Raw genomic sequence first — 26,250 nt, forward strand, 5'->3', positions numbered from 1 at the left:
GTCAGACAAACTGTCAAGTCATTAATCTTTGTTTAAAAGACGATCCTTTGCTGAACAATCATGAATGATCTTGATAGATTTGTGAGGAAAATGAATGATAATCATTTGCTGATAGACACAAGCCTAGTAGGGATGATAAATAAGAAAATACACATTGGCATGATTAATAATGTCTGCTGCCAATGGACTTGTGTACCCATTACAATTCTGAATGCAATGCAGTCTTTTTAGGATATTGCCATTTATCACATGCTCTGAACAACAAGGATGTACAAGGCCTTGCGATGCAGACAAGTTAGTCCGTGAGAAATGCTGGCATGGAAGATAAAGCTTTACCCGTTCAAGGATGGATCTGTGTGTATTTTTCATCTCTCCTTTTTCGTCCTTCCCCCTTTCCTAGGCCACTTGAACGTGTTACGTACAGAGGTCCAATTGTACTAGTCTCTAACCTGGAGCAGTTCTCTGTTAAAGTGTTTCTGAAGCACCCACGGGCTTCATCTGGGCACCGTTCTGCACAACCGCAACTGCTCGGGCTTGAGCCACGACTGGTGTAAATCCACATAGCTCCTTTGACGGTAGTGGAGCATTGCCAATTTGTGCCAGCTGAGCTACCGAAGCCTAGGTGAAAATAGCTCAGCTCTCAGTGTTTGCCAACACGCCGTCCTGTGTGCTACCCCCGACGCGTAGATCACAAAAAGCTCCCACCAAGCTCTGCCCCAGAAGTTTAAGCACTCGTGTGTCTTCCTCTCTCACAAGTAAAAGCATCTCTACTTTCTTGGACATACAATGTTCTGAGAGGCAGAACGCCTCCGTGTCGCAGTGACGCTGGGGTTTGTGGTGAGTCCGAGAATCTCTATTCCTTCCCGGTTGTATTTATTCCTGCCTAATAATCATGCCACCCGTGAAAGACACACTTGGGAATTGTCTTTTACAAACCTGTCATGCACTCTCTTAAATTGCACCAGTCTTTCTCCACTCATCGTTGACTCCTTATGCGGTCATATCTGAATCCCGGCCGTGTTACCTTGCCTTTGTCTGAGCTCAGGCTAGGGCCAGTAGGCTATGTACCAGCCCCAGATAAGGTAGGAAAAGAAAACACCCCATTGCATGGCACTGCTCTGATACTTGTAAGGATGGCCTGTTCCATCCACCTCCTAGTACGACTGAGAGGGCTAGCACGGGCTTATTGGCAACATGCGGCATCCCCCTGGCCCCCGCTGCCAGAGAAACCTGGCTCAGATGCAGAACTGGCATTCGGCTGCTAGGAGGCCACCACAGGGCTAGATGAGTCCCAGAGCGGATGGTCCTGGTTCCCCAGTGGGAGTGCTCGCCGCACAGGGGCTCAGTGAGCTGCAAAGCCCCTACATGCAAGCATTGCACACTGTCTCTTAAGTAAGGCCACCCAAGCGCAGCGAGATGTCTCAGCAGGCGGCCCCCTCTGCCCCCCCCACCCCGGGCTTGCAAAGCCCGGCCCAGCAGCCTGTGCAGCATAACCAGCCAGCGCAAAATATGCTCATTTTAATATGAAAAGCACAGGCCCTAGCCCACCTGTCTGTGATAAGCATGGCAGCCCAGCAGACTGTCTGGCTGCAGCTCTGGCCCTGGGTCTGGTTATATCACGCTGGGTGCAGAATGTTTAGCTGCGAGGCCGGATAAGTCGCTTCATTCACCATCCCAGTGCTGACAGCAGCAGGAAACAGACACTCTAAAAACCCTCTTAAATTTTTGTTTTAAAGCACCATTATTTCCAATAGGGAGTCTTGGTAATTACATAATGATGCAGCCCTAGACAGGAGCGTGACCCCCTTCCCCGGGAGCCCCACAATACCGGCTGGCTAAGGGCCCCCCACACTGTAACTCATTTCAGGCCTGACACATTAATTGCCCCCACAATATAGGTGAGTATTAGAATCAGACTCTGAGGATGAAGGTGTTGTAGGAAGAGAGCCTGAGACATAAGCCTTTTTATTAGAGGCTTGCTATGAGGCAGGACCTGCTCTCAGAATCTGGCAAGAACAGGGCAGATATTGTAGAAATACACATTCCTAAGAAGTCACAGAGTACTCACACAAATACATCCTGATATCAAGTGGTATCAGAACATCCCGATATCAAGCATGGTAGAAAAACATTCCCCAAGGATAACAGGAACACACTGACCCCTCCTAAAAGATTAGGTCAGGATGACAGTACGTAATAGAAATGCTTTGATTGAACCAACATGTTCAAGGTAATGGGTAAAACTAACTATGTCAGGGGGCAGTAACTGACTGTGTCAGAAGGGCAGTATGTAACTTGTTTGTATCGGGGTATAAAGATGTATCTCAGAGGGAATATTTTTGTCTGGCACAGGAATGGAAAATCCCACCGTTCACTGACCCGGTCCATTGTTATGGGCATACATGTATTAGTGGTCTGGGACACTAGTACCATGCTTCATTGACAATAAACCTGGCTGGGTGCCTTCGTCCCTTACTGGAGCTTGTGGTCATTGGGTGGTTCGCTTGAGGTCTGCCGTGCCAGCTGTCTGCGCAGGGCTGGGGTGGCACACAGAGGGAACACACACGCAGCCAAACATCTATCAACATCTAACCACAGAAGGTACCGATAATAGTGCATTGCTATTGCCAAGAGCAGCAAGAGAAAGGCAGATCCACATCAGCCAAAGACAATGAGGAGGCAGTGTCACAGTTTTTCAATCACACATGCATATGTTTGTCACGAAAACAACGCCAGAACTAAAACAAAAGGTAGCCCTGAAAACTGCAGAACTGTTTTATGGCTGTACTATTCCCTTTTCAGTGACTGAACATCCACTTTTTTCAAGCACTGATCAGCTGCCTAAGGCCAGGCTACAAAGCACCCAGCTGAAAGCAGGTAAACGGTTAGATGCAGTTACTGATGGCTTAAAGGTGGAAGCACACAACAAATTATATGGAAAAGCAGTTCCATGACTACAAGATGGCTGGCATAACATCCACATTGTCCCAGTGATAGCTGACTGTGGTTTCCTAAGCAGCAGTTGATATAAGAAGACTGGAAAGTATTGTGCTACACCGATAAGAGAAGCCAAGGCATTAGCAACGAACGGTATGGTTGTGTTAAGAGCTACCCGACAGACAATGAAGAAAAAATGCCAAGTATGGGCAGTGATTTGGAACAAGCGAACCACACTTTGGCTAAGTATGGATGTGCATCACATTGGCTCAATCGACTTGGACAAGCCCTTACGTTGAGTGCTTTGAAGAAACATGTTGGCGATTTACAAAAGTATTTTCGTAATCACCTGGAGCCTGGTTAAAAGACTGTCAAGTTCTGTAAATCCCTGGTAACACATACTATACTGAAACAGTCAAACAACATGTCTGGAAACATATATTCAAAAATTGGCCACATTATCTCAGGATTATGAGTGAGCTAGAGGCGGAATTTCAAGATAGAGTGGTCAGTGAAATTAATAATCAAAGGATTTACCGAGAAGCAAATAACTTGATCAGTCAATTCAATTCAGTTTCTGCAGCACTTAACATACTCTAAAAGGGACACGAGATGGATCTATTGATAAATGAAGATCTTGCCCCACATAAAGCAGACGTACCAAAGAGATTTCATGAGGCAATTACAAATGTTGGCCGACCTCCTTCAGCCAAAATATGCAGGCAAGAAATGTGTCATCGGAACAAGAAGAAATTGCAAGCAGTAGCTGCTGAGCAAAAATCCTGACTTTCTGCCATATTTACTTGCATTTAACATAGAAGACTCACTGTAGCTAAAATTGACGTTTTCATCCACTACAAGGAAAAAATATTCCCCTTCAGCATGGTGGAAAAAAATCTGAAGAATGCCAAGAGTCCCCCTGATGTCACAGAACCGGTGGTGCAAGTCCATCGGTGTCCAGCCAGTTCAGCAAGCATAGAATGAATCTTTTCAGACTTTGGATACATCCATTCAAAACGGAGAAATAGGTTCCATCTACCCACTGCATCCAAGTTGGTCTGCTACAGCAGGCTCCGTGGCCAACCAGACCTGTACAGGTTGTCTGCAGCGCTGCATGCTTCTGATTGCTTAATGCTTCATGGCTACAACTCTGCATTATTGTCACTGAAGGCTTTTGACTTTGGGTTATAGAATATAGAAAACTGAAAGTTGTCATGGCCTGTATAACTTCCTGGAGAAAACACCAAACTAAACTGTTTACAGACATTCTGACACTATTCTCATTACATACATTTGTATTATGCTCACTGCAATTTTACTTGTTTATTTGTACAACCCTAAATTAATCTCCTAATCGAGTGCCTTATTTGACTACATAATGCAATTTGACTATGTAACTACAACTAAGTGTGATGTGTGTGATAGTAAAACAATTTTAAAAATAGAAAATATCATAAACTGGGCCCAATTCATTTTTCCCTAGGTGACAAAAAACATGATTTTACCTGATAAAAATGCTCCCTGGTAAATGCTATGCTATCCCTGCCCACTAGGTTTGGTCTTCTAGATTGTAAGCTCTTTGGGGCAGGGAATTCCATTTACTGTATGCGTGGCATCAAGAACAATGTGGTCCTGACCTGCTTGAAGTCTCTAAGCATTACTGCTATATTCTAAATCAAAGCCAAGCCAGCCGAGTACTGTCTGCAGCCCCGTCTTCAGCCAAAGTATCCCCACAGAAAGACGTTAAAAGCTAGCAGGATTATAGCATTAATGTTGCAAACAATCTTTGATAAGGGCTTTTCCACAATGCTGGTGAGTTTCCTTTCCAGGACTGCTTTCTCTTCCTTGGTCAGTGTGGGTCCTGGGCTGCTGGAGATCCCGCAGAACCAGAAATATAACTTCTTCCAGCAAGGAGGGCTCACTGCTGTAGGAAATACATACAGAGAGGGGGAATTAGTCCCATATTCTAAACGCTGGGGTATTCCACTCGCCTCACCTCTGTCCCATGCCCTAAATGCACCATGTCACCTGTCTGCACATCTCCCATGCAGCATTACTGCTTGAGGTGTACGGGGTGAAAACCAGCCACATTGAGCCACATCCTCAATGGAAGGGAACGCTTCACCCTCTCAGCTGATGATAGGTCCAGGAACCAATGGTTGCAGCTCAGGAACGGCTCTGCGCAGGGGTATGCCCACCCACTTTTTACTGGCCGTAAATGCGAGCGATGTGGGGGGGGCTTGGGGAGAAGAGGCAACACGAGGGCGGGGTTTGGAGGGAATGGGTGGCGTGAGGGCGGGGTCTTGGGAGAATGGGTGGCACGAGGGTGGGGCCTCAGGGGGAAGGGGCAGTGTGAGGGCGGGGCCTTGAGGGAAGCGGTAGTGTGAAGGCGGAGCCACAGTTCGGGTGCCCATGGACCGCCCCACTTTTAGGGACATTCCGGCGCCCCTGGCTCCGCATTAAAGGATTCACCCCAACCAGAGGAATTAATAGTCCAAAAATGACCATGATTGTGGTTAAAAAGTTGTTCTCTTCTAAGAGCACAGAGCAAAAGCCAGACCTTGTCAGTGCTGCAAAGGAAGTGAACGGGTAAGCTGGTTAAACAGCACGGCCCTGTTCACCCTCACAGCACAAGTAAGCTAGCTGAAACCCAGATGAAAGGACATTTAAAATAGCACATTGCATCAGTAGCACTTGATATTTTCCAAGTGCGGGGCAAGCATGAATCAGTCCTTTTCATGGGCTGGAGGTAGCCAAGTGAGTATAACATTGTACAGAAACTGAGCTGCAAAGAGGTTCGGTGATTTGCCAAAGTGGCTGCTGATTTTCCGCACCTACGTTTTTGGATGCGCCGCTTGAACCATTTCAAGAAGTTCCACGTGCCCATATCTCCCAGAAGCTGACCCGACGCTACAGGTACTCAGCTACTTGGACAATCAGGCATAAAGAATCTCAACGTGAGCATCCCAAAACCAGTGGTCACTTTGGAAAATAGTTGTCCTAAATCAGTGGCCCAGCCACCATTAGGATTGAGATGTTCCTGGATCCCAGCCCTGCACTCAGGCCCCAAATCCAACCTGCCCTATTTTGCCCCAGCATTCTTAAAATGAAACTAAAAATGACAACGAAAATCTGTCCTCCAAAGAGGTTAAATAAGCCCTGTCGATTGACATATAAAGCATTTGTTGTTTAATGAATAAAAACCCTTCTTATTTCTCCACTGCCCAACTTCCACCAAGCTCCACAAAACTTGTAGGATTTCATGGTCTCTGACACAGAACTCATGGCTTGTTTATCAGGCGTGAAGTGCTGTGTGAATTATGCCTTTTACTTGTCACTTGCTGTTCCTTCCATGCTTTGAAAGGTAGCCTGTCTTAAAAGCTTGAAAAAACATGTTACCAAAACCTCATTAAACTGTTGTATAAGCTGTTCTGCATTTCCTTTCCCATCATTGCTAATTACCAAATTACCAAGACGTCAGGCTATAAAAAGATGAGCTGGGTCAGGTATAATAAGAATTGATAAGAAACAACATCAGCACCCTGAACAGCTATACTAAACTTGAATCCCAACTGCCGCCATTTCCAAAAAATGGAGGAGAAGTTTTGTAGTTTCTCACTTCTTCATTCTGAGGCTGTGGCGAGAACTAATTCGAGCATGGCCAGTCTAGACTAAGCAAATGTAGAAAAAGCTCACAAGAGAGTTCCCATCTTGCGAGATCTCCAGTTTTGTGGACTCAGGAGGGTTAGGTTCAAAATGGGCACTTGAAATTTTGGATGGTTTTCCAAAGGAAACCTCTGACCATGTTGAGAAGGAGCGGGGGGCTATTTTCGTTCTAATAAACTAATAATTAGAAATGTGCTAATGGAATTCGCTGATACAGTTGGCAGGCCTTGTCAATACGGAGGAGGATCGGAATATCAGACAGGACAATCGGGATGACCATGAAGGCTTGAGTAATAGAAACGGGATGAAATTCAACAGTGCAAAGTGCACAGTTATGCATTTAGGGTCTAATAATAAGAATTTTATTACACAAACTGGGGGCTCATCAGTTGGAAGTGATAGAGGAGAAGGAAGACCTGGGTATGGGGGTTGATCTCAGGATGACTATGAGCCACTAATACAATGCAGGTGGAAAAAAGACCAATGCGCTCCTAGGAAATACCTGGCGAGGCATTTCCAGTAGAGACAGAGCCATATTAATGCCATTGTACAAGGCACTGGTAAGACCATATTTGGAATACTGTGTACCATACTGGTCACCCATGTTCAAGAAAGATTAATTCAAACTGGCACAGGTGCAGAGAAGAGGATGATCAGGGGAATGGAGGACCTAGCTTATGAGAAGGGACTGAAAAAGTTTGGCTTTTATAGCCTAGCAAAAAGAAGACTGAGAGGGACTATGATTACCCTCTGTAAATACCAGGGAGGGTGAAGAGAGATTTAAGCTAAATAGTTGGTTAACCACTGGAACAAATTACCTTGTGGCGTCTCTATCATTGGAGGCTTTTAGCAGCAAGTTAGACAAACATCTGTCTGGGATGGTATAGATCAGTGGTTCTCAACTGAGCGGGGGGATGCGAGCTATTTCAGGGGGGACCACGGACCCCGCAGATGAAGCCCGGTGCCCCAAGTCCTGGCACCCCAAAAACCTCAACAAATTACCTAAAACGGCGTGTCTGCATCTAAAAATGTCCTGGCTTTAAAGTCCATATCTCAGGCCCTTTAGAGCTTAAAAGCAAGTGCTTGGTTGGTCTATCTCAGTGGTTCTCTGGTCCCCATCACTGGTCCATTTCAGGCTCTGCTGAGAAGTTTCTGCATCCAGCTGGCCTGGCAGATGCAGAGATCTGCCAGGCCAGAAAAGCTGGGATACTTTTAAAGTTTAAAAATGCTGTTGCTGAACCTGGTTCTGAGGCTGAGGCCATGTGGGAGAGGGAAATTCCACATTTCGGGGGAGAAGGAGGAAACACGTCTCTGGAAAGTTGGGGTTTTTTTTGGTTTTAAATGGAAGCTCTCTGGAATGAAACAGAGGGTTGGAATGTTAGAATAAACCCGAGGGGGGATGGGGTATCAGGCAGAGTGCAGGTGCGGTGGTCAAAGATAAATTAATTTAGCATGTAGCTGTCACCGCCACAAACGTGGTACCATCAGATCCATGGGACGGATGCCACTGAAGGCACTGGAAGGGTGCTGGTGGGCCTTGGACCAGGTCCCCTACGCCCACCCATTGCACATATTTGGAAGACCCAGCTAACCTACCTCCATGTTCTTTGCTCCCTGAATCCGTGTTCTCCCACGTCGGCACGTCCCCGTCACTCTCGCCCACTGAAGGATTTACCTCCGCCGACTCGCTCTTGTAGCTCACCAGGTCAATTGCGGGAGGTTTGCTGTGTCTAGTCCACCACGTCAGGCTAGCCAGCTGGATGCAGCAATGCAAAACAAGACAGGGAAAGCAATTTAAACAGCTGTCAGTTCATCGAACAAGACCAGTGTTGGTGACTCGGCTGGGAACAGGAGCTGTGATTAGAATGGAGAGGGTTTGACCTCACAAAAATCTGTGTTCCTTTTTTCCAACAGTTCTTGTATTTTCAGTTGACTTGTGCCATTTTAATCCTTTTGAGACGAGCACACCTCTCTGTGTGAAGGCTCCTCAATTTGGGAAATTACATGATCAGTACAGGTCGAGATCTGGATTGGGGGCCCAAAACATGTATGTGTTGATGATGCAGGCAGGGCCAGTACACTTTGTAGTCATATATGGTGCCCCCTTCTCAGATACTCCCTTCTCCCCAAAATATGATCCAGTTAAAGCCAGGAAATATTCAGCTTTAATTAATTAAGTTGCTGATTTCTCCCCCCCTCCCCGCAATCTGCCAAATCACGGTCTACAGCACAGGTTATTAACTGCTGGTGAAGCAGGCTTCCAGTACAATAACACAACCGGCTGGCTCTCCATAGAGATGCAAAGGGACAACAGCCGTATCCAGCACCTCAATCCTGCTGATATGGAATGACCTTTCACAGTGAAACCCCATCAAAGGAACTAAGCCCAAATCCTAGGCACAGAGGGCCAGAAGCTCAAGGTTACAGCAAAGGAACAACCAATGGAAGGAACAACAATGGGCTAGGGCATGGCAGAGACAGGACCTTCTACCCCTCCCACACCCAGGGCACTGGGCCAAGACAGACCTTGACAACATCATGTTCATTCAGGGTCCCTTATTTGGGCACATAGGAGAGACAGAGAGAATGTCCCTCAGATCCCCTGCCTGGCTTGTGATGGGGGTGGAGGGCGAAGGGCTGGGAGCAGGGCCAGCCTTGGCCTCCCCCTCTCTCTTGCTGGTATGTGCTCTCCTCCCCTGGAGCAAGAGTAAAGCAGTGGGGAGGAAGTGGGACTGCCGGAAACACAATCCACTCTCTGCTAAGGCTATGTGTTGTCCCTTGTGCAAGGCAGATTATAAAGTTACAGCCTAGGTGTCCCAGTGTAGGGCAACTTCACCTGTATTCCCCATGGTCCAGCAAAGGCACCCACTCTAGGGTCCTGGTTACCCCACCATCACCTCTCTTGGGCAGAGACTTGCCTGTCTCTGTCTCTCCCTCCTGATCGGGACTTTTCCAGGCTGCGCAGTTCCTCATCTACACTCTGCTATTCCCAGCAAGCAACACTAGCTGACTGGACCAGCATCTGCACTTAGCTTTCTATTCGAAGGCTTACGAATAGCCTACGTGCCCACAGTTATAAGTTACCACATAGCCTTTTCTAAGCAAGCACATTTTATTCTTAAGGTGAAAGCACGACAGAGAAATCATATTAGAAACAACAAAAGAACCTACATGCATGCTAGAAAACTGATGAGAGACCAGCTCCCCCACTACAAACTCTGGTAGGTATCAGTGCTTCCAACCCTTCCTTAAGGATTTGGGGTCCCCCGGCCCTTGGACAAAAGGTCCTGCCCATTTGCTGGATCAGAAAGCAGGTCCTGTGTCCATTTAAATGCTGGCTATTAATCCACAAGTCTGTTGGCCTCTGTAGAATCCGGTTTGAACTAGTAAAGGTGAGCCTCCCCAGGAAGAGGGATCTCTCTGGAGGTGATACAATCTGAGTCAACTTGCCTAATTCTCTCTCTCTGTCTCTCTCTCTCTCTCACACACACACACACAGGTCACCTGCCCCCCATGGAATTATATACAGTCCCTGGCCCACAACAATCCACGAATGTAAGGCAGTCAGATCTCCCAGACATGTTGTAGGAAATTGCCATATCTGCCACACTAGGCCTCAGGGAAAGTCGGCAACTGGAACAGGGACCTGGCACTATACAGATCCACTGGCCATTCCCAGCAAAAGGACGGCAGTGTTGGCATCACAGAGGATGCTGCAACTGCTCTTTGACAACTTGGTGCAGAGGAGTCCTCTCTTCCCTATCTGTCTGTGGCACCCACCCAGGCCCAATATGCACCCAGGGATTCAAGGCACCCTGGCATTTTGTGCTAAGTTCTGGAAAAGTGCTAATAGCCGGTAGGAATTGGTTGCAGATAAAGGAGAAAGCTGCATCATCATTGTAACTTTACAGAGCAGCATCTTGGCCTGGCACTTTGCGTGTGCATTGACTTGGCACAAACAAAAGAGACATTCAGATAAGCAATCTCTTGCTTTCAACAGAGCCAGCTGATGTCTGCCCACCTCCTTTTTATTAAAAGCCGGGAGGTTTTACACTTGCAGCCTAGGACTTGCCACTTCCCCATTTCTCACTGGCTTTTGGCAGGTCTGGGAGGCCTTCTCCTGCCTCAGCAAGGAGCAGAGCAGCTGCTGACTCCAGAAACATGTGCTCTCATTCCCCCTCCCTTTCGATGCACATGGCAATGCCAGGATGGTCCATAAAACTCAGCTCGTAGCAAGAGACTCGACGCCCGGCTCATTTGTGTGGTGTGTAAGCACAGGAGTCAAAAAGTCTGGACCTTCCAGGGAAATGCACAGTGGGGGCTTGAACTGGGCTAGGATTTTAATGGACCTGGGTCCTTAACTATCAACACACTGTGGTTTATATGGTCATACCCTACACAGCCCAGCTGGAGGTGTTGGTGTTTGCACTTCCTTCCCATTCTGTCCTGGAGTGGTGGGGGAAGGGAATTGCTGCTTTCCTCTGGCATCCCTTCCCACGTAACATTACTGAGAGATGGTGGAGTTAATTCTGATCTGCTGAATTCCCATGTGTTTGTGAGAGGGGAACAGAAGCCACTGGGAGCAGCTGACACTGGCCAACTACACCCATCGGAGCGGCTCTTCTGCCAGACAGCTCAGGAGAGGGCAAAGTCACTCATTTCTCCTGACAGCAGATTTCTCCTCTCTGCCTCCATGGAAATTAAGTTCTCCACTGGGTTGCACATATAGTATCACCAGTATAAATGTAGATTTTCTTTTTGTAAACACGCAAAATCTAGATGGCAATTTCCAACTGACACAAAATGTTCCAGAAGATTTATAGCTTTATTTAAATCATTTTCAACCAAGATGAGCATCAGGCAAGGCTAATCTTTCTTGTCACATTTTGCTAAATTACTTTGATTTGATGATCCACATCTTTACTGAGGATTTTTTTTTTTAAATCACTTAGGAAATGTCACTGGAATGTTGCAAAGTTTCTGAGCACAAAAGAATTCAAGAAACTATGCAGATCCCATCACCCCCACTTCCTCCCCAAACACAAATGGCTGCTTGTGCATGAGCTTTCTCTTGGAATTAATGTATTAAGGCCAGAATTTTCCTAAGAGCTCAGAACTAATCGCCTATTTTCAAAACAGGCCCATTCCAATTTAGGCCTCAAAATATGGCCAGATTTTCAAAAGAACTCGGAAGATTGGAGCTAAGGCCCAGATCCTCAAAGGTAGGCTCCTAACTTTCATTGAAATCAGTGCAAATTCAGAGCCTACCTTTGGCCTGAGCTCCGGCGATGCTATATACCTCTTTTGAAAGCCTGGGATGGAGGGTGTGTGTGTCTGAAATCCTGGCCCCTCACTGAAGTCAATGGGAGTTTTGCCCTTGACGTCAAGATTTCACTCCTGACCTTTACCTCCCTGCCTAAATGAAAGCGAAGCTTTGTGGAGAGCTGCTGGTGCTGAACACTTGAGAAATCTGTTTCTCAATTTTTGGGAAGGGCAGAAACCCAGTTTGGTAGAGAGGGGAAGGAAGGGGAAGTTACAGAGCAGAGCCTAGATATTCAAGGTGCATTGAGCTTCGTGCTCCCCCCCAAAAAACTTTACTTTCAGAAGTAAAGTTTTTAAGGGGCAAGAGTTGCTAAGTCACTAATGGGAGTTCAGTGCCTAACTCCCATGGCCAGTCATTTGGAATTAGGCGCCTTGAAAATGTTCCCTTTCAGCTGAGTTGCCATGAAATGCCTTCCCCTGCATCCCTGAGTCCCAATTCTCCCTCCACCTCTCACCTTTACACTCAGGAACTTGTCGACAGGCTGTCATGTTGGGGACAAGCCTTATCGTGTGTCCTACATGTCCAGCAATGTCCTAAAAACTGCAACTGCAGCAGCTTGCCTTCAACACTGACAAACCAAGGACACAGCAGTGGCATATCTAGTGAGCTGTAATCTCATTAAGCTCAGTCGGCAGGGATTTACTAAAGGGAGATCATGTCTAACAGGGCAGCTATTTTGGAGTAAGCAAAAAAAAAAACCAAACCAACAACTGCTGACGGGGGAAAGTTAGCAGCATAATTTACATGGACTTTAGGACAGTATTTGACTCAATAGACTGGGTGTAGCAGAAGAGCTGGAACGCAGAGAGAACAGACTTGAATACTGAAGGCAGGTGGTATTTCTGATTGGAAGCTGGGCATGAATCAGTAGAGCTACAAAGAGCACTTTGTTTTAGCATCGCGGCAGGGTCTAGATCTGCTCAGGGGACCTAGATTCAGTGTCGCAGTGCCTTGCTTTTAGGCCGCCTGCCACTTAGTGGAAGCTGCAGCCCCACGTTAGACACCCAGGCTCCCTACACACGACATGGAGGCCGTTAGGTGCCTAAGAATGGGATTCACAAAAGCCAGCACAAGTTGAGTAGGAAACTGCTTAAGCGAGCCAACAGGAAATGCTGAGGAGAGGGGCATGAGTGAAGCTCCTGCCCCCGAAGGGAGTTAGGCGCCTACCAGAAGGTGCCTCCCTCCACTTAGGATTCACAACTGTGAACCCTCTCTGGGAGTTAGGCACCTAAGGCAGGTCAGTCCTGTCTCACAAATAACAAGGAGGAGTTAGTAGTGCCTGCCTTATACCCAACGGCCCAGTGGTTAGCTCACTCACCCAGGCTGGGGGAGACCTGGGTTCAAATCCTTCCTCTGCCAAATGTAGAGGTCCCCCAGGTCCCCCAAGCGAGAGCCCTAACAACTGGGCTATAGCGTATTCTCATAGGGATCGCTCACTCAATCTCTCCTGTGAAAGCTGGTCTATACACCTCCAATCTGGGAGCATTTGGATCCCAGACTTTAGTCTGAGCCTGTGTCTCCTCTGCACACTTTTGAAGGGCTGATTTTCAGAGGAAAGGAGCATTTCCAGCTCCCATTGGCTGCACCTGGCACTGTGGGAACTCAGCAACTTGGAAAACAAGACACCTAATGTATCAATCTCACTCTCTGGAGCAGAACAGTTGAAGTTCCCAGTGCACTAGGCCTCTAGACAAGCACAGGCCTTGGGAGTGTAGCAGGCGATCAGCCCAGGTGGCCCTGTTCATTTGCAGAACATTGCCATGTTACTGTACCATTTCCTTCCCTCCGTGGCCCCTCTCCCCCACGTTCTCCTTGCCCGAGGGACTTTGAGAGACGTCGGCAAAGTGAGAATAAATCCTTCTGTTCCAAAATGCCATCTGGCACCTGACAGTTGCATTTCAGTTTCACCGTCTCAAATTTAATTGTAAGCTCTTTTGCAAGGCTTTCAAGGACGGCGTGACACAATATGGACTACCTACAATGAAGACATATGAACTTCGGAGCATACCAAACAAATTCTTTGCATATTTGTTTCCCAGCACAGCATCAATCACCCACAGGGATGGGAGAGTGTCCAAAACAGCAGGGAGAAATGCTACTGCTGGCAGTTCTTGGATTGTAATTCATTTAAAGCCTCAGCACATTAACTGTACCACTCCAACATCAGCTACAAATCGCTCTTTCCCCTTCTGTGTGTAAAGCACTGAGTCATTAAAGGTGGCTGGGCTACATCCTCCACTGGTATAAATCGTCATAGCTTCACTGAAGTGCTGGTTTTAGTATTTTAAATCAATGCAGCTATGCCAATGTACACCAGAGCTGAGAGTCTGACTTGTTGGTATTTTTCTTGGGCTTTTTGGTGGCATGTCTTTTTTAGTTCACTTGACAGAATAATAATAATTCCTAGCTCTTATGTGGCAGTTTTCCTCAGTAGATCTCGATGCATTTTACAAAGGAGCTGAGCAGCAAGCAGAGCTCTCTCTAATGCATCACACTGCCTTCCAGTGATACTAGCTGGGTTGGGCCTGGTAAGGAGATATGGAGCCCTTTCATCACACGGTTTATTCATAGATTCATATATATTTAGGTCAGAAGGGACCATTATGATCATCTAGTCTGACCTCCTGCACAACGCAGGCCACAGAATTTCACCCACCACTCCTACAAAAAAAAAATACCTCACACCTATGTCTGAGCTATTGAAGTCCTCAAATCATAGTTTAAAGACTTCAAGGAGCAGAGAATCCTCCAGCAAGTGACCCGTGCCCCATGCTACAGAGGAAGGCGAAAAACCTCCAGGGCCTCTTCCAATCTGCCCTGGAGGAAAATTCCTTCCCGACCCCAAATATGGCGATCAGCTAAACCCTGAGCATATGGGCAAGATTCATCAGCCAGATACTACAGAAAATTCTTTCCTGGGTAACTCGGATCTCACCCCATCTAATAGCCCATCACAGGCCATTGGGCCTATTTACCATGAATATTTAATTACCAAAACCATGTTATCCCATCATACCATCTCCTCCATAAACTTATCGAGTTTAATCTTAAAGCCAGATAGATCTTTTGCCCCCACTGCTTCCCTTGGAAGGCTATTCCAAAACTTCACTCCTCTGATGGTTAAAAACCTTCCTGTAATTTCTAGTCTAAATTTCCTAGTGGCCAGTTTATATCCATTTGTTCTTGTGTCCACATTGGTACTGAGCTTAAATAATTCCTCTCCCTCTCTGGTATTTATCCCTCTGATATATTTATAGACAGCAATCATATCTCCCCTCAACCTTCTTTTAGTTAGGCTAAACAAGCCAAGTTCCCTGAGTCTCCTTTCATAAGACAAGTTTTCCATTCCTCGGATCATGCTAGTTGCCCTTCTCTGTACCTGTTCCAGTTTGAATTCATCCTCCTTAAACATGGGAGACCAGAACTGCACACAGTATTTCAGATGAGATCTCACCAGTGCCTTGTATAATGGTACTAAAACTCCCCTACTGGAAATACCCCTCCTGATGCATCCCAAGACCGCATTAGCTTTTTTCACAGCCATATCACATTGGCAGCTCATAGTCATCCGATGATCAACCAATACTCCAAGGTCCTTTTCCTCCTCCGTTACTTCTAATTGATGCGTCCCTAGCTCATAACTAAAAGTCTTGTTATTAATCCCTAAATGCATGACCTTACACTTCTCACTATTAAATTTCATCCTATTGCTATTACTCCAGTTTACAAGGTCATCCAGATCCTCCTGTAGGGTATCCCTCTCCTTCTCTAAATTGGCAATACCTCTCAGCTTTGTATCATCTGCAAACTTTATTAGCACACTCCCACTTTTCGTGCCAAGGTCAATAATAAAAAGATTAAATAGGATTGGTCCCAAAACCGATCCTTGAGGAACTCCACTGGTAACCTCCCTCCAGCCTGACAGTTCACCTTTCAGTAGGACCCGTTGTAGTCTCCCCTTTAACCAATTCCTTATCCACCTTTCAATTTTCCTATTGATCCCCATCTTATCCAATTTAACTAATAATTCCCCATGTGGCACGGTATCAAATGCCTTACTAAAATCTAGGTAAATTAGATCCACTGCATTTCCTTTGTCTAAAAAATCTGTTACTTTCTCAAAGAAAGGTTTCAGAGTAACAGCCGTGTTAGTCTGTATTCGCAAAAAGAAAAGGAGGACTTGTGGCACCTTAGAGACTAACCAATTTATTTGAGCATGAGCTTTTGTGACCTACAGCTCACTTCATCGGATGCATACCGTGGAAACTGCAGAAGACATTATATACACACAGAGACCATGAAACAATACCTCCTCCCACCCCACTGTCCTGCTGGTAATAGCTTATCTAAAGTGATCATCAAGTTGGGCCATTTCCAGCACAAATCCAGGTTTTCTCACCCTCCGCCCCCCCCCCCCACACACACACACAAACTCACTCTCCTGCTGGTAATAGTCCAATCAAAGTGACCACTCTCTTCACAATGTGTATGATAATCAAGGTGGGCCATTTCCTGCATAAATCCAGGTTCTCTCACTCCCTCACCCCCCTCCAAAAACCCCACACACAAACTCACTCTCCTGCTGGTAATAGCTTATCCAAAGTGACCACTCTCCCCACAATGTGCACGACAATCAAGGTGGGCCATTTCCTGTACAAATCCAGGTTTTCTCACCCCCCCACCCCAGGAAATGGCCCACCTTGATTAAGCTCACGAAAGCTCATGCTCAAATAAATTGGTTAGTCTCTAAGGTGCCACAAGTACTCCTTTTCTTTTTTCTCAAAGAAGGAATCAGGTTGGTTTGGCACGATCTACCTTTTGTAAAACCATGTTGTATTTTGTCCCATTTACCATTGACTTCAATGTCCTTAACTACCTTCTCCTTCAAAATTTTTTTCAAGACTTTGCATACTACAGATGTCAAACTAACAGGCCTATAATTATCCGGATCACCTTTTTTCCCTTTCTTAAAAATAGGAATTATGTTAGCAATTCTCCAATCATACGGTACAACCCCTGAGTTTACAGATTAATTAAAAATTCTTGCTAATGGGCTTGCAATTTCTTGTGCCAATTCCTTTAATATTCTTGGATGAAGATTGTCTGGGCCGCCCTATTTAGTCCCATTAAGCTGTTTGAGTTTTGCTTCTACCTCAAATATGGTAATATCTACCTCCATATCTTCATTCCCATTTGTCATGCTACCATTATCCCTAAGATCCTCTTTAGTCTTATTAAAGACTGAGGCAAAGTATTTGTTTAGATATTGGGCCATGTCTAGATTATCCTTGACCTCCACTCCATCCTCAGTGTTTAGCGGTCCCACTTCTTCTTTCTTCGTTTTCTTCTTATTTATATGACTATAGAACCTTTTACTATAGGTTTTAATTCCCTTTGCAAGGTCCAACTCTACTTGACTTTTAGCCTGTCTCACTTTATCCCTACATGTTCTGACCTCAATAAGGTAGCTTTCCTTGCTGATCCCTCCCTTCTTCCACTCCCTATATGCTTTCTGCTTTTTCTTAATCACCTCTCTGAGTTGCTTGCTCATCCAGCTTGGTCTGCAACTCCTGCCTATGAATTTTTTCCCCTTACTTGGGATGCAGGCTTCCGATAGCTTCTGCAGCTTTGATTTAAAATAATCCCAGGCCTCCTCTACCTTTAGATCCATAAATTCTTCAGTCCAATCCACTTCCCTAACTAATTTCCTTAATTTTTGAAAGTCAGCCCTTTTGAAATCAAAAACCCTAGCTGCAGATTTATTTTTATTAATCCTTCCATTCAGTTTGAACTGAATTAGCTCATGATCACTTGAGCCAAGATTATCCCCTACAACCATTTCTTCTATGAGGTCCTCACTACTCACCAAAACCAAATCTAAAATGGCATCTCCTCTAGTCGGTTCAGCAACTACTTGCTGAAGGAATCCATCAGCTATCACATCTAAGAAAAGCTGAGCCCTATTGTTATTACTAGCACTCATCCTCCAGTCTATATCTGGGAAGTTAAAGTCTCACATGATCACACAGTTTCCATTAGTATTTACTTTATTAAAAACATTAAAAAACATTAAAAAATGTTATCGGTTCAAACCCATTCCAGGCAGGGGGCATAAAAAAAATCAATGTTTAAATAAAATATTTTTAAAAATCCAGGTTTCCAAATTGTTTTTTAATTTAAATTAAATATACATTTATTTTTATTTTTTTTTAAACCGACCTATTTAAAACGAAATTTGAAATAATGACAACCTGTGTTAAGGCCGAAATTTGTCATGACTCTATTAAAACGTTTAAATTGAATGCAAAAAATAATAACATCAAGTCGTATACATGCCAGCTTTTAAAGCATGTCTGGTGGACATCACTGGCTAAGAACCTGGAACAAGCGTATGAAGTGCGAAACCAACTTTTGACAGCTGCAGCCTTTTCTACAAACGCAGGGAGAATATTTTCTTCATCTCAGTTTATTCAGCTAGCTCAGTTCAGTGACTGGTTCAATCAAAGTTAAGAAACCAAGGAAAACCTGTGTGTCTCTTTCCATCAGTGAATAAAATCTAAGTGTGAGAGGACCAGATCAGCTAGTTCTAAAATCTTAAAGGATACGGTGGCAAGAAATAATCAGTTCAGTTCCCTAACTACCGATAATGCAGCCTTTGTTGAATAAAGCAGTTAGTTTTAAATGCAAAACCATGTTTTGAAAAACATTTTTCGTATGCATCCAGCACATGTAAGGTAGCTGTATTTAATAATAAATAACAAATAAAATATCATTATAATACAAATTAATAATAATAAAAATTTAAAATGCTGGTTTGGAGCATTTTAACTGAATTTGAAGTTCCATCCAAATAGAGTTTGACACAAAACACAAGTAAAAAATGAAGCATCATCTAGCAAATAAAAAATGCATCATTTTCTAACATAATGTCCAAATTAAGAATCTGAATAAAAGCACGTTAAGCTATATAATTAAGGCTAAGTTTTTGTCACGGATATTTTTAGTAAAAGTCAGGGACTGGTCACGGGAAATAAACAAAAATTCATGGCAGCCCATGACCGGTCCCTGACTTTCACTAAAAATATTGCTGACAAAAGGGAGAGGTGGGGTCAGCACCCACTGCTGTTGGGGTTCCCGGGTCCCCCTCTGATGCAATGCCTGGGAGCTCCAGGGTTCCCCTGCCCCTGGGGCTGGGCTGCTGCGGGGTGCTCTCGCCTGGGCAGCTGGTAGCTGCAGGGTCCCCCAGCTGCTGGGCCTGGCCAGCCTATTTAGTCTGCAGAATCTATCCCCCTGAAGCCAGGTTGCAGTAACTAAAAGTCACTATCATCTGAATACTCCTCTATGGCCTATGTCCAGGCAGTGGTCTCAGCTCAGTGAGCACTTAACAGGCAATTCCATCTTTATCGACACTTCCCATGCCACCTGCCCAGTTCCAGCACATAGCCCACAGACTGACTCTGACAGGGAAAAAGCTCCCTTCTGAATACCCCTGAAGCACCGGGGTGGGATAATGTAGGGAAGCAGTCGACTCTGTGCAGGGCTGTTGGGCCACCACCCATCCTAGTGAAACCCAACCGGACTGCCCTGGCCAAGCCCCGCTGACTCAAACCTCTGGGAATGTCACAAGGGCCATGTCATGGGATCGGAGGAGGCACTGGGTGGACGATTCACTTTCCCAGGGGAGGTCAGTGGAGATGAGAATGAAACGAGTTAGGGATCGAGTGTCACAGCCCTGACCCAGCCAGGCAGAGGCCCCGCTAATTCCCCAACTCATTGTTATACTGGCTGCAGCCTAGATTCCCACGGTGAGCAAAAGGGTTGAGTGGGGCAGTGAAGGAAGAACCCTGTCTGCACTGCCCCCTTACTCACTGGCTAGAGTAGCTGGTCAGGTGCACAATGGGGAGCCACCACAAGGGCTCCAGAGCAAAGGGGTGAGGAAGTGAGGGACAGGAAGGAATTGGGACTCAGAGTGTAGAGCTGCGCTGGAGATGGAGGAGACTTACCTGCGCTAGCTCTGCCAGAGACGACACGCTAAAAATAGAAGTGTAACTGTGCCAGCAGGATCTAGCCTCTCCAAGTACAATCCCATCCGAGGCTGTAGGGATGTACCTGGGCGGTCAGTCCCTCCTGCTGCTTGCCCTGCCGCAGCTGCCCTTCTAGCTCTAGTGCGCTAACTAGTGTGGGTACGTCCCCTAGAGCTAGAAATGGCCCCTGCCAGCCCCTGTGTTCCCTGGAGCTCCATTCTTGCTCTGCTCTGCTCCTGCCTCAGGGCACCGCCTCTTACTCGGGGCAGATTGTAAGGTTACCGTTTAGCCCATCGGGTTGATTCACTCGCTGCTCATACACAATTGCCATAATTCCTGGCAGGATTTACACTCAGGCATGGAGAAAAGAAGGGTGGATTCTTCATCACTGACCACTTTGAAATCAAGATTGGATGTTTTTCTAAAAGATCTGCTCTCGGAATTATTTTGGGGAAGTTCTATGGCCTGCGGTCTACAGGAGGTTACAGTGGTCTCTTCTGGCCTTGGCATCTATGAAGGTCATTTTATCCTCCTCCACTTGGGATCAAATTCACCCCCACTTAACTCCATTGAAGACAATGGAGATACACCAGGGCTACAAGTGGCCCAGATAATCTCTATATCCCAGACCCCATTCAGAAGTTCGTTTAAAAAAACACTCATGGAACATGGTTGCACTTGATATTTTTTTTCCTTTTCCTGAGCTCAATTTTTATGCAAACACTCAGTAAACCAAACATCCTTAGACCCTAAACTACTTGACAGTATCTCTTTAAGCTGACACTCAATAAAACCTTAACCTTTATGCACAGTTCTGTTTTAATACAGTAAGTAAAAGAAAGTTGCTTTCTTCTGTCCCGTGACACTATGTTGTTAAATGTAATTTAGATCACATTGGGCTGGAATGTTATTTCTCTAAATGCCAGTGTTGCAAAGATATTAATCTTGTTTGCTTGCAAGATTGATGGGGGCTTTGCTGAAATAGGGCAGAAGCTTCAATCAGATCCATTTAATTGCTTCTCAGCAACACACTGTAATATGATCCCCCCCACACACACACACTTCTCTTCCTTCTCTCCCTTCTCTTCTGCTGCGGTGTGTGTGTGCAGAGCTGTACACACAGCATGAGAACTCACACTCCATTGCAATAGTTCATTGAGCCCCAGGCAGTGTTAATTCTCTGAGCCCTGGAAAACAGAAGGGCTTGGGAAAGGTGCTTCTTTGTAGACGTGCATTATAGGCCCTGAGACCTCAGCAATAGGAGAGACAGGCCTGTACAGATCAGAGAGTCCTCTTGGACCCTATGATGGGGAGAGGCTTGCAAGATTTGAACTGGAGAGCCGCTTACCTTTTCCTCTGGGATTGGTGGGGTGCAGAGACTAATCAGGATAATGGCGATGGCAGTGAGCACGCAGAGAATGAGGGCAAAGTACAGGTAGTGTACATCCTTTAGGACAGCTGGTCTTGGGTCCTCCTCGCCACAGGAGGGCACCCCATAGGAAAACTCCATGATCATTCGAATGCCACCTACTACCAGCCCGAACATGAGGCCCCAGAAAGCACCCTGTGAAGAAAACATGGGAAGAGACGCATAAGGAAGTGAGGGATCATTGAAAGCATCTTTGTGTGTGGGGTTTGTATAGTCCCTTTCTGGGAATGAGCCCTTCTCTCCTGGATGGAGTCAACAGAGCAGGACAGCAAGGGAGGGGAATTCATTCTTGCTCGATACCTTTAATGGCCCTCAGAACTTGTAATCCACACATCCCCCCCCCCGCCCCAACTGCAAGACAGACACATCAGACCTGACTGAGCTAAGGTCCTTCCATTGATTTCAGTGAGGCTCTCTGTGGGTGCAAGGTTCCACTGAGGTTCATCTCATTGCAGGATTGGGACCCATTGGTCCATCTAGTCCAATGGTGTGTCTCAGACAGTGTCCGCCCCACATGCTTCAGAAACAGGGGTAACTCTGCAGTCCTTCCCAGGGGAGACATTTGATTCTGGCCACACCATAAAGGGGGAGAGACCAAACCATAAGAAAGGTTAGAAAGAAACCTTCCTTAAAGGTTTTTAAGATCAGGCTTGACAAAGCCTTGGCTGGCATGATTTAGTTGGGGATTGGTCCTGCTTTGAGCAGGTGGTTGGACTAGATGACCTCCTGAGGTCCCTTCCAACCCTGATATTCTATGTTCTGTGATGGTTTGAGCTTCATGTGGGGCTGTCACTGGAAAAGGGAGGGAGGGTTCATTTTCACTTCCATCTTGACTTCAAGGGGTCCAGCAAAAAGGTCTGATTTTCCAGAAATAATTGGGACCCTGAGCTAGGATCGGAAATAGAGTCGGAAATCCTTTATGGGGTTTCTCCTGCCTCAAAGGCTGAGCGTGTGTCTGGAGCAGAACCAGACTCCTGTGGAAGTTTCAAAACAATGGAATTAAACAGCCTCAGTGATGCTCCCCCTTCTTGCTGACAGTGGAAAGAAGAGGGCACAGAGAGACACAAGGGAACGGTAGAAGTTTGAGTCTCCACCTCTGCATATTGGACTGGAGGGAAGCCAAACATGGTAGGTGTTTTATAAACGAATTTCGAGCTCGTGAAAGGTGCTGGATGGACAGACTTCAATGGAGCTAGAACAAGTTTCACCAGCTGAGGATCTGTCTCCTAGAGACTAAGGCCAGATCCTCAAAGTTATGGGATTTAGGAACCTGGGTACCTTTGAAGATCTAGGCCTAAGGCCCTCTCTGTACTTAGAGCAGTTACAGCACAGACAATGGGAGTGCAAGTTTGCCCCTCACTGACTTAGACCTAGAGGGACCACTTCTAGGAGTACAAAGCTGGTTGAGTTTCCATGGCCCCTCTGCCGAGGCTGCCAATTAGCCCGAGTTGTGGTGGCTTCTGCGAAGCTGACACCCATCCAATAGAAACAGGCGTAAGGCCCACTAACTCATGCCACTAAGCCACTTGATGATAGTCACAGCTTTGCTGGGCTGTGTTTGAATGGGTGGCCTAGAGATGAAAGGTTCTATAGATCAGTCCCAGTCCCCCAACCATCCTGTCCTGTGAAATTTCCTGTTTAAAATCATTTTATTGTTAATCCCAAATGACTGGAACCAGTTCTAACTCCTCTGATTTCTAATTTTTCCAGTTAGTGGTAAGCAACAATCCACTTGAGTGTTTACTAAGAACCCGAACACCCACCCCCACCCCCACCCTGAGGTGGTACTACTATTCAGACTGGCCCGGTCACTGATTCCTCACTTACGGGCTCATTGATCCTCTTGCAGAAGATTGCCAGGACGAAGAGGGCAGTAATTGGTGGGGCCAGATAACTGGTTATGGACTGAATGTAGTCAAAGAGCTGACCGCTGTTGGACATCTGAATGATGGGAATCCAGAGAATACTGATGACAATGAGGATGAGAACAAACACTCTGGAAGACCGGAGATTGGAACAAAGAGTATTAGCTCTGCATGCTTTAGAATCCACCTGGAAATGCAATCCCCAATTAAGAGAAGCTTCCTTGGGTTTTCAATGAATTCTAGGGAAAATCATTGTGCACCCTGAGTGAATTCCTCATCTAAAGTGAAATCTAGGACAGGTTTCTCCTGGTAATTGCAAGCAGGAAGTAAATTTCACTCTCCTAAGGAGGATGGCTAACAACCCTTTGCTGAGATCTGGTCAGAGTGCACAAATTAAGCTGTGTGGGGCCTTGTAAGGACATGAATGGGAGAGATCTGAGGAGAATCCAGAGTGCTGCAAGAAGTGGTACAGGTGGTTCGGTGCCTGGCAATCTCAGGGCTAGCTGACCCATTACTGCCCCAGTAGCCTGACATGGTTTTAGTGAGAACTGCTGAAGGCACTCTCTCTTGGATAAGACAGAGACCCTGACAACTTGTGATCATGAAAATCCCACAGCCACCTTTCAGAAGAGTAGAGGTGTTTAGTGCCTTCACCAAATTCCAACAAAGTCATTACCTCCTACTTAATAAAATTCCCACCGAAGTTTCAGCGGCATACAATATCCTCCTTCATTTCTGCCTTAAGCTGGTGTGCCATGTTGCTTTCGCCCCTCTCTATCCTTCACCTAACTCACAGGGATGTTTTGAAGCTTACTTGATGTGTTAATATGTGTGACCTCAGATAAAAGGCTCTACAGACCTGCAGATTATTATTAACAGTGTTAGTGGGAAGGGAACTGTTTTACAGCCTTGGTGTAATGCAGTATTGGCATCTGCCAATAGAGGGTGCCATGATTTCACTATGGATTGTGTTTAGGACAGGAGTCTATGACACATTTAGAGAACACAGAAGAAATAGTCTCTGCAGTTCAGTGGCAAATTGAGCCTGTGTATGTAATTGAATCTACTCCAGGTAAAGTTGGGAAACATAACTCATCTCAGGTTTTACTTTTTTCATTAATATGCATGTTAATTTTCACCTGTTTTTTCCCTCCCTCTAAAAGATACACTCTTGTTCAAATAAGAATTGATTCAGGGCAGTTCTTTGGCCTGTGCTGTACAGGAGGTCAGATGAGATGATCACAGTGGTCTCTCCTGGACTTGGAATCTATGAATCCCGGAGCCCAGATTAGGACATTTTGGAGAGTTTAAGACCTGCCATCAAAATAACAACAAAAAATGGTCTCTGCCTAAAACACTCAGTGAAGCCATAAGGAAGTGAGAGGACCTGCCAACAATCATGAGCTCCTGCTCCGTGGCTTTCTTGCGGATCCGCTGCCAGATATCTATGGCGAAGAGCGTGCTGCTGCTGTTGAAGATCGAGGTGAGGGAACTCATCAGGGCTGCCATCATCACAGCTATCATCAAACCCCGTAGTCCTGGGAAACCAACAAGGAAAATTTGGTTCAGATCGTTGGTCTTTTAGCTCCTGCATCATGTGCTGCAGATTAACATAAACAGAGTCCAGAGAGCTCTTTGGATCTGTGGCTCTGGTCCAGGCCCATCTTGACTTTTTAGAACTAGTGTCAGGGTTCCTTCCCCACTCTGAACTCTAGGGTACAGATGTGGGGACCCGCATGAAAGACTCCCTAAGCTTATTCTTACCAGCTTAGGTTAAAAACTTCCCCAAGGTACAAACTTTGCCTTCTTCTTAACCAGTATGCTGCCACCACCAAGCGTTTTAAACAAAGAACAGGGAAAGAGACCACTTGGAGACGTCTTCCCCCAAAATATACCCCCCAAGCCCTACACACCCCCTTTCCTGGGGAGGCTTGAGAATAATATCCTAACCAATTTATTATAAAATCATCAAAGACCCAAACCCCTGGATCTTGGAACAATGGAAAAATCAGTCAGGTTCTTAAAAGAAGAATTTTATTAAAAAAAAAGAAAGGTAAAAGAATCATCTCTGTAAAATCAGGGTGGAAAATACTTTATAGGGTATTCAGATTTAAAACACAGAGGATCCCTCTCTGGGCAAAAACAGGAATAAACCTCCCTCTTAACACAGGGAAAATTCACATAAAACAAAAGATAAACTAATCTCTCTTGCCTGGCTTACCTCTACTGGTTGCAATATTGGAGACTTGGATTAGGATGGGTTGGAGAAGATGGATTGCTGTCTGGCCTCTCTCAGTCCCAAGAGAGAATAACCACGTAAACAAAGAGCATAAACAAAAGCCTTTCCCCCGCCCCAAGATTTGAAAGTATGTTGTCCCCTTATTGGTCCTTTGGGTCAGGTGCCAGCCAGGTTAGCTGAGCTTTTTAACCCTTTACAGGTAACAGGATGTTGCCGCTGGCCAGGAGGGATTTTATAGCACTGTATACAGAAAGGTGGTTACCCTTCCCTTTATATTTATGACAGCTAGTCATAAATATAAAGGTCAAAATTGTTTAAGGTCAAATTCTTTTTTTTTTAATGTCCTTTATTCAAAATAAAAAATTTCCAGGAACATTTTTTTCTTTAGAATTTTAATCTTTCAATTAAAAATGTGAAAACTAAAAACTTTAGTTGAAAAATTGGAAAATTTCCATAACATTTTTTGAAAAATATGTTGGTTTTTTTGGTTTCTTTTGATATTTTGCCATAGCAAACACTTTATTCTTTTCCGTTCAGTGCGGCTACTTCTATTTATCTATCTATTTATCCATCTGTTTGTCAAACACACACATACATACTTGCCTGCTACATAATGGAAAAGAAAACTTTGCTATCTTTTAATTTGTTTACCAATCCAACTGATAGTTGCAGGGCATTAGTTCCTCATATGGATAGCTCAAAAGGCCACTTCATTCCAAGGACTCAGCTGTTCAGCACTAGTACAAGCCCATACCCCTTGGCATACA

At 45.5% G+C, this 26,250-nt stretch overlaps 1 protein-coding gene across 3 annotated transcripts in view; it reads right to left on the reverse strand.

Annotated features, from left to right (window-relative positions):
• Positions 1-1,933: 1,933 nt before the first annotated feature.
• Positions 1,934-26,250, reverse strand: part of SLC5A9 (solute carrier family 5 member 9) — a 47,660-nt gene continuing 23,343 nt past the window's right edge. For all 3 annotated transcript variants that reach the window (XM_084635782.1, XM_084635780.1, XM_084635781.1), the window contains 5 exons: positions 24,632-24,782; positions 23,207-23,375; positions 21,299-21,514; positions 8,200-8,359; positions 1,934-4,861 (listed from right to left, as the gene is read on the reverse strand). In XM_084635782.1, the coding sequence (XP_084491908.1) occupies positions 4,653-4,861; positions 8,200-8,359; positions 21,299-21,514; positions 23,207-23,375; positions 24,632-24,782 (905 nt within the window). In that variant the 3' untranslated portion in view covers positions 1,934-4,652. The remainder of the gene's footprint in view (positions 4,862-8,199; positions 8,360-21,298; positions 21,515-23,206; positions 23,376-24,631; positions 24,783-26,250) is intronic.

This window comes from Lepidochelys olivacea (assembly GCF_965140295.1).
Source record: "Lepidochelys olivacea isolate rLepOli2 genome assembly, chromosome: 8".
Lineage (NCBI taxonomy): Eukaryota > Metazoa > Chordata > Testudines > Cheloniidae > Lepidochelys > Lepidochelys olivacea.